The sequence below is a fragment of the Lactuca virosa genome, chromosome 9, assembly GCF_052849685.1.
Source record: "Lactuca virosa cultivar CGN04683 chromosome 9, Lactuca_virosa_CGN04683_v6, whole genome shotgun sequence".
Taxonomy (NCBI): domain Eukaryota; kingdom Viridiplantae; phylum Streptophyta; class Magnoliopsida; order Asterales; family Asteraceae; genus Lactuca; species Lactuca virosa.
Genome location: NC_136434.1, coordinates 44,526,656 through 44,535,181, shown reverse-complemented (window position 1 = coordinate 44,535,181; position 8,526 = coordinate 44,526,656). Strand labels below are relative to the sequence as shown.

The following is an 8,526-nucleotide window of genomic DNA, read 5'->3' as shown; positions in this document are numbered from 1 at the left end:
CTAAATATTACAAAAACATTAAAGGATTTTAGAATCCTAAAGATTTATCTCGGATACCATTTTACTATAAGGCTAGACGGAGTTGCTCGCCAGGACCACTCGCTAATAGTTCGCTATGCATAAGGAACACCGCCCCTAGCGCTCGCTAGGGGACTTACTAAGCCATCCTCGCTACCAGTTCAGCGAAAGGATAGAGAGACTTGTCATTACGTGTGATTGGTTGCTTCTACTTTGATTGGATTCCTAATTCATTTTTGACCAAATTCAAAAAAATCCCTCCCTTTTAAAAAAACATTTGATTTTACCCTAAAAACACTTACATTTCAAATTTTATCTACCATTATAAATTAACACTACATTCTCAACATTTCACACACACAAAATATCATTATCTCTCTCACAAATACTCTTAATTTACCAAAAAAATGTCTTCATCTACCCAAAACAAAACCCCAATAAAAAACAAAACAAAAAATTCAAACCTTCCATCACTAAACATTCCACCTCAAAAACCTCCAATCACCAACATGTTATCGACTTTCATTTGATCAACCCATTCATTCATCTACTAGTTACTACTATCCTATTATGGCTCCACAAATGTATCCATTCAATCCGTACTCATCTCAACCCATGCGATTTTAACAAAACCAACCGCAAACATATTTCCAATCCCAACCAATACCTCATCGAAACTTCGATCTTGATCCGTTTGAGACAGTTCAAGAAACCCAATTCTTTTCACAGACCAAACTAATTTTCAATCCCAACCACGTCGCCTACTCGATGAGTCAACTGATTCTTTCGATGAAGGACTTGTTCAAGAGCACATTCAAGAGTCGTTTCAAGAGCCCGAAGTCGAACCAAAAGGAAAAAGTAAAGGAAAGGGAAGGTTCCATGTAAAGGATGGACGGATAATGAAGAGAAGGCATTAGTGCAAGCATGGCTAGATGTGTTGGAGGATCTGGAGACGGGCGACGACTAAGATTCGACAACCGTTAAAACTAAAGTTTGGAAAAGTTTGTGTGTCCGAATAAATAAGGAGTACCGTAATCCTAATTAACTTCACTCGAAATGGAGGGCCGCCAACAAAGGCTAAATGGAGTTCAATGGCATCTACATGAACGCGACCCGCAACCCCCAAAGAAGTGCAAATGAGGTGGATGTCCTAACAAAAGTTCATCAAAATTATAACGCGAAAGTCAGAAAACCTTTTGGCAATGAGGCGTTCTGGAGAGTTGTGAAGGGCAAACCAAAATGGGTTAATCTAAAAAGTATTGATGATTACGTGGACATGTCCAAACAAAGCAAAACTTCCGAGTCAACCCAAAGTCAATCTTCTGATACGTGTATCGGTGGGATTGACCTCAACAATGAAGATCCATACGAAGCTCCAACTCGTCCTATGAGACAATATAGAGCAAAAAGAAAGCTAAAATGAACACAAAGTTCATTTAGTGGAGTGGAGGAGATGAGAAGCAACGTCCAAGGGTTGGAGAATAAGCTTGATAAAATTTTAGAATTGGGAAAGGAAAAGAGAAAGGATGTGCGCTAAAGCTTCTGTTAAAAACGGGAAAGAACTTGTTTAAGGAGAATCGTCTGATTTTCAACAATACAAGGAAAGAGATTGCTAAACAATATCAATAGGATAAGACATAGTATTTCTATGTCTTAGATGTAGTTTTAGTTTAGGTTTGAAGTCTAGTAGTAAATTGTGTTTTAGGTTTTAAGTCAAGTTTTTAGGTACTCCTATTCAGGGCTAAACACAAACACAAATTTTTTTAATTTTTAATTTTTTTATCAGAAACGGAGAGAAAGAGAGAGAGAGTGTGTGTGTGTGTGTGCAGTGTGTTCTTCTTGTTCATTCATTTGTATATTTGTAAGTTTGGGTTGGGCATCATTTTAGTTTTGGCTGTGTGAGTGTTTGGATGGTTGGTATTATTATATTGTTTGTGTTCTTTTAATTTTGTTTTGTGTCTATAACAATAATAATATAATGAGATTATGTCATCAATGTATGTATGGGTGTTTTTTTCATTATTCAAACTTGAAACCACATTATTTTAAGGTGCTCTTTCAAGTTAAAACAAACATATTAACCTAAGTATGTATACAGTTCCGGTTTGGTTTGGGACATAGTTGGTTTAGAGTGGTTCAACTTTTGGGTCCATTACCTTTTATCTTCCAGTTCCAGCTGTGGTTTGTTTTGCTTTGGTTTTGGCTGATCCTCTTTTAATTGTTCATGCATGATAAATAAAAAATGGTTCATGTACTAAGACTAGAGGACCAAGCCCAAAGTGTTTGAATGTGCCCAAACTCCTAAAGAATAATGGATGACAGTTATTGCCATTGTGAGTTGAACTTGAAGGGTCTTGCCACCCTTTACCTTGAGAGATGTTTGTCAAACATTTGCTTGATCATCAAGATTGCAGCTGACATTGTCAGACACTTGGCTATCTTGTTGGAGGCAAGATGAACCTGCAGTGATTTTGTTGTATCTCATGTGTTAGTAACCATATATGATATATATCCTATCAAATGTGACTTGTTTGGTGATTTCATAGTATAAAATCGGCCTAAAGACATGGATGAGATGAAACATGTCATAAAATCTTGATCTTAGGCATCTTCTGTAGATCTACGAAATGTTGTTATGCAATGGATAAAACACTTGCCTACCTAAACAAGTGCAGCATGTAGATCATGGAGTATTATGGGTTGTATGTTTTAGCAATTTATCAGTTCGAAAAGGCTAATTGATTTATTATTTAAAGATGGGTCCTATTTCTTGTGCTCAATGGTTTTATCATTCCATTAAAAAATTATGTATTGACAATTATGCCCTTGATCTTAATCTATAAATATTTAAAAGATGAAAGTATCTTTTTTGTTTCCAAATGAATCCACGGGGAAGAACACGGTTTCCCCCTTCTTCCTCCTTCAACGTTAGTACTTATGCATGCTTTTAACAATCAAAATGGTATCTTCAACTCGAGCATTTGCAAACCTCCATTGTAATAACCAATTGTTCATAAATTTTGAATAATGTTGATCTGCTTCTTCTGACGACACTCGACACTTTCTTTTACCTAAAATACCGGTGACATAATGTCCCAAACCACTTAATATAACCAACAAATAGAAAGGAGCATCAGAAAAGGTGTGCACATGAAAGATTCAGTTGGTTTAGAGTTTCATTTGACTTGTCAACATGGGATGCAATGTCAAGGTTACATGTACATGTAACTCATTGTCTTTTGTTTATTTAATATCGTATTTGATAACTTAATTTTCTTTTCTTCTAATTGATAGTACATGACAAGAGTCCCACTGCCTACTTGGCCACCATGCATACCTACTTACTTGGCCGCCATACATACCATTGTCATCACATGATAAAAAATAAATTGTCATCGGATTTCATATGGTACGACTGAAGTTCATCCTTAGGCTTGAAGGGAGTGGTCTTCATCGTAAGGACTCTCCACATCACCTTTTTCATATTTCATGTCATCTTGCCATATGTGAATGAGTGGTTCTGACAAGAAAGAGAAGAGAAGAGATAAAATGGAAGAAAGAGAAATAGTGACCAAGCTCGGCAGTCCAATACCATTTGAACTTGCCATCTTGCTATGCCATCGTAGTGGGGCAGTGTATGTCACGCCACATAGATGTCACCTCCTTCTTGTCATGCTCATGCCACCCCACTTCCCCAAGCCTAAAAAGATCAAGCGAAAATGTCGGTATAGACCACAAAAATAACTAGAATGATTTTAAAAAAAAATATGTATTACTTGTTTAATGTTGACATAAAACCCGCCGATGAAATGTTTTCTAAACATTTTTTTTGTCTAAACATGAAACAATGATTTTTTTTTGTGAAAATGATTGACTCATAATATTATTTTTATACTACCAAAGATACTTGATTCAATTCTAAACAATGACTTTTTTTATAAAAATGTTATAACTTGTTTTATGCCATCATAAATCCAATTGTTATAATAAGTAAAATTTTTAAGTAAAACTAATTTGATAAAAAACAATTTTTAATAATACATCTACCTGTAATAAACAAAACCAATTTCTGCCACATGTCAATTTTTCAAAAGCCATATTGCCATGTGTCATTTTTCTGTATTCCTATTTTCTTATTTCTTATTCCTTATTCTTATTATTCTACTTAAACCAAAAAATCTGTTTCAAATTTTATTTTGGTAACTATATTTGCATAAAATCAAGAACTTTCCGAATTGTAGCCTATAGATAAGTTGGTTGCCTATTTTCTTGATAATACAAATCCCTAAAAATCAGTAATAAACCAATAATGAAAGCTTATGCAAATATAAAATCAAGGACTTTCCGAATTTTGGATGAGATTTCAAAAGTTGGTATTTTAGAGTTAAAAGGGATTTATTTTTATATTTTATGCACGTGCCTTATAAGTTTAAAAAATGTGGGGTTTAGTTATATGTAATAATAAAGAATAATTTCTCTTTGATAAAAGAAAAAGAAATTTTAATTTATGTAAGCATTTAACAATTAGTCTAATGTGTATGAAATGCCCTCAAACTTTAAAAATGTATTATTAATTTCAAATTTGTTTTAGTTGTGACCGACGGGTTATAACCTATTGACTTAATAAATATAAAAATACACTATAATACAAACAAATTGAAAACTCCATTACTATTTCTAGTTGGCTCTAACTTAACAATACAAGTGAAGAAGGGCCCAAAAAGTTATGTACTGGGCGAGGTCCAGTAGAGTTGACGTGGACGATACTTCGATCTTGAAGCCAACAGCCAATCCGAGACAAGAAGATAGACGCCGTCTAATTCGAGTCGTCGAGTTTCCGTAGAACCCTAAACCCTAAAACGAATCTGGATTTCTTCTCGATCCTTCACTTCCTTTGCTACTCTCTACTCTGTCTCTAGGGGGTGTTTGACTTAGCTTTTCACAGCCAAAAGTCTTTTTTGGAAAAGAAAAAAAGCAAAAAATGTTTGGCAAAACTAGTTTTAAAAGCTACTTTTGGAGTTTTGATGCAAGTAAAAAGAACTTTTTGAAAAGTCATTAAAATATGACTTTTTGTAACTTTTTCAAAAAAGCTAACCAAAACATCTGTACCCATTTCACATTCCGCCTTTTTCTCTTCTGAATACTCTCCTCCGCCGCCGCCATGCTTCGTCTAGCAGCCAATCTCGCCACAAAATCAAGGTCAGTTTCATTCTAACGTTTGATCTAGGAATTATGTGCAACAGCAAGTAACGTATCCATTGGTTTAACTTTGTTGTTGTTTGTTCTTTCATTTTCAGGATCGCTAGAAACAATGCTCAGAAGGTATACACTGTATATTAAACACTGTATATTATAGTATATGTAGTTCATTAATGATATCGTGACCTTTTGTACGATCGGTTAAGGCGTAAAATTCTACTGTGTGTTGTGATTCAGGTTAGCTCGAATTTAAGCTGGAGCCGAAACTACGCCGCCAAAGAAATTAGATTTGGAGCTTTGATGCTTAGAGGTGTTGAAGAGCTTGCCGATGCCGTCAAAGTCACAATGGGTCCTAAGGTCTTTCTAATCACCGTTTTCTGTTTTCGATGACTGTATTTTGTATTTTTATGGTCATTGACAATGTCCAAAATATACTGCACCATTGAAATGCCTGATTCTTATGTACTAAAGCTTCACTTTTTAAGCTCGATTAGTATATTTAGTCATTAACCGTTTGGATCTTTGCATGTCCTTGCGGAAATGACAACACCTATACGAACTCGATAGTGTCCTTTTAGATGGTATACACTTTAACTGCAGTCTTTAACTCGTGTTCTTTGTGGGCCCAAACTGTCTATCATAGACACACGATTAGATTGTGCCATATGTTGAGATGAGAATGATATTTGTTACACATTGCTTCCCTTCTTTTATATTGTGATTCCTGCATTTGCAGTTTGCATGCTCTATCTAGTTTCGTTATAAAAACAGTATGAAGAATAGATTGAAGTTATGTTGTACTTTTTATTGGTTATTGTATCTTTGTAGGATCGAAATAATGCACTGCTGCAGATACAGTAGCTAACATTGATTATTGATCTTTTAAAGGGACGTAATGTTGTCATTGAACAAAGTTATGGGGCTCCCAAGGTGACAAAGGACGGTGTCACTGTGGCAAAGAGTATTGAGTTTAAAGACAGGGTGAAAAATGTGGGTGCTAGCCTTGTCAAGCAGGTTGCTAATGCCACCAATGATGCAGCTGGTGATGGTGAGTTTTTTTTTTGTTTTTTCTCTCTTTTGGATTAATAATAATAGAATTCTCTAAAGCTGAAATGATCTTTGAGTAAAATGGAATTATTTTCTTGACACCCACGAATTATGATCTAAAGCTTTGGTGTAATAATATTTTAGGTACCACCTGCGCAACAGTTCTTACCCGTGCAATTTATTCAGAAGGCTGCAAGTCAGTTGCAGCTGGAATGAATGCCATAGATCTTAGACGTGGGATCACAATGGCTGTTGATTCAGTTGTCACAAACTTGAAGAGCAGAGCTAGGATGATCAGTACATCTGAAGAAATAGCACAGGTTTGTTCCATTTACTGCAGGAAATTAGAACTATAATTCTATCAACCAGCATACTAATTATTTCATAGATGTCTTTTTGATATGACCTAATAAAAAGGTTGGGACTATATCAGCAAATGGAGAAAGGGAGATTGGTGAACTTATTGCCAAGGCTATGGAGAAAGTTGGCAAAGAAGGTGTCATCACCATTTCTGTAAGTACCTCATAAAGTTCTTTTTCTGTTTTTGATGCTGATCTTTATCATCTCCTATTGTTTTCTACTTCACAGAAGTGATCTCACTAGTGTGATTGAATACAATATTATTTCTATATTTCATAGATTGCCAGTTTTGTAATGTTTTCTATCTGTAATGGTTTTGAATTTAATGTGGATGGTTGCAGGATGGCAAAACACTTTACAATGAATTGGAAGTGGTTGAGGGAATGAAGTTGGATAGAGGCTATATATCACCTTACTTCATCACCAATACAAAGAATCAAAAATGCGTAAGCATTAATATTCTAGCTGCATTAATTATTTACAGATAGCTTCTCATGTTACCAGTGACTTGTCATATATATATATATATATATATATATATATATATATATATATATATAATTACTGACAATCTCTGTTTTTACAGGAATTAGATGACCCTTTGATTTTAATACATGAGATAAAAATCTCCAGTTTAAACGGCATAGTCAAAGTTCTAGAATTGGCTCTGAAGGTAACGAATTTAGTCAATAGCTTATAGTAAAAATGGTTGCTTGTGTCTTCTGAATTACACATTTACCACATCTTATATGCATTTCAGAATCAAAGATCACTGCTGATTGTTGCTGAAGATATTGAGAGTGAGGCATTAGCCACTCTCATTCTTAACAAACTCCGTGCTGGTATCAAGGTATCATTTTTTTATAATCGTTTAAACAGTTATTTCATCAAATGTTTGTTTATTTGTTTATTATAATTCTTCCAATCTAATAGTGCATATTGTTGTGTAGGTCTGTGCCATTAAAGCCCCTGGTTTTGGAGAGAACTGAAAGTCAATTTTGATCAGAAGATTGGTGTTCAAATAACTCAAAATGCTCTCAAGGTATCCTCCCTTGCTCCTAATAAAAAAAATAGCAACATCCTCTTTTTATTGTATGTATATTATTACAATGTATATATTTATTTTTGTTGCTGACAATTAATTTGTTATTGGTTGTGTACACAATTGCAGGAGTGGAGGGTGCAGTTGTTGTTGGGAAACTATTGGAGCAAGATAACCCCGACCTTGGATATGATGCTGCTGCTAAAGGTTCTCTTTCTTTTTCTTTTTGTTAAGAAGAAAAATAGCAAGCATGGGTGAGGGTGACTATTGAAGGAAGAAGGGGTAAAATCTCATATAATTATAATATATATAATATATGGTGAAGGTGAAGGTGAATTGGTGAGCATTTATCAAACTGTACAAGTAAATGAATTGAATTAGATCAGATTGAGATCACTGATTTGAGCGAGGGAGCCATTAGAGTTGAGTTTTGTTTATTACGGATTTCCTGATCCTTTACTTTTATTTTGTAATCATTTTCATGAGAATGCTTCATCATTTTTCCTCTAATAAACAAATAATCTTGTACATGCCCTTAGAATGGCAAAACCATCATATCTTTTTATCACCAGAAACATGCAACTTTAGGAAATAAAATCACTCATATCATACATTTAATCACAATGATAACATAACATCATTAAAATGGGCCTCACACTTATGACTTAACGAGTTAACGGTAGTTTGCTTGTAGAAACTCAATTCCAATCATGACTTTGTATTTTGCACATCACAAAACAAAATGCACTCTATATCTATCGCCTACAACAACAGTCTCTACAATCTAAATAAAAAAAAAATTAAAATACTGCATATGATATGAAGTTGATAACATAAGAATGTGTATATGACCTAACTCC

General features: G+C 34.5%; 1 protein-coding gene across 1 annotated transcript; it reads left to right on the top strand.

Moving 5' to 3' along the window:
• Window positions 1-5,113: 5,113 nt before the first annotated feature.
• On the top strand, window positions 5,114-8,196 carry LOC145137579 (chaperonin CPN60-2, mitochondrial-like). The gene is made up of 11 exons (XM_079071707.1): window positions 5,114-5,217; window positions 5,316-5,340; window positions 5,455-5,574; window positions 6,106-6,265; window positions 6,409-6,584; window positions 6,682-6,777; window positions 6,966-7,070; window positions 7,211-7,297; window positions 7,385-7,474; window positions 7,575-7,666; window positions 7,796-8,196. The coding sequence occupies exons 1-10, from the start codon at window positions 5,180-5,182 to the stop codon at window positions 7,611-7,613; spliced, it is 936 nt and encodes a 311-aa protein (XP_078927833.1). The 5' UTR covers window positions 5,114-5,179; the 3' UTR covers window positions 7,614-7,666; window positions 7,796-8,196.
• The last annotated feature ends 330 nt before the right edge of the window (window positions 8,197-8,526 follow it).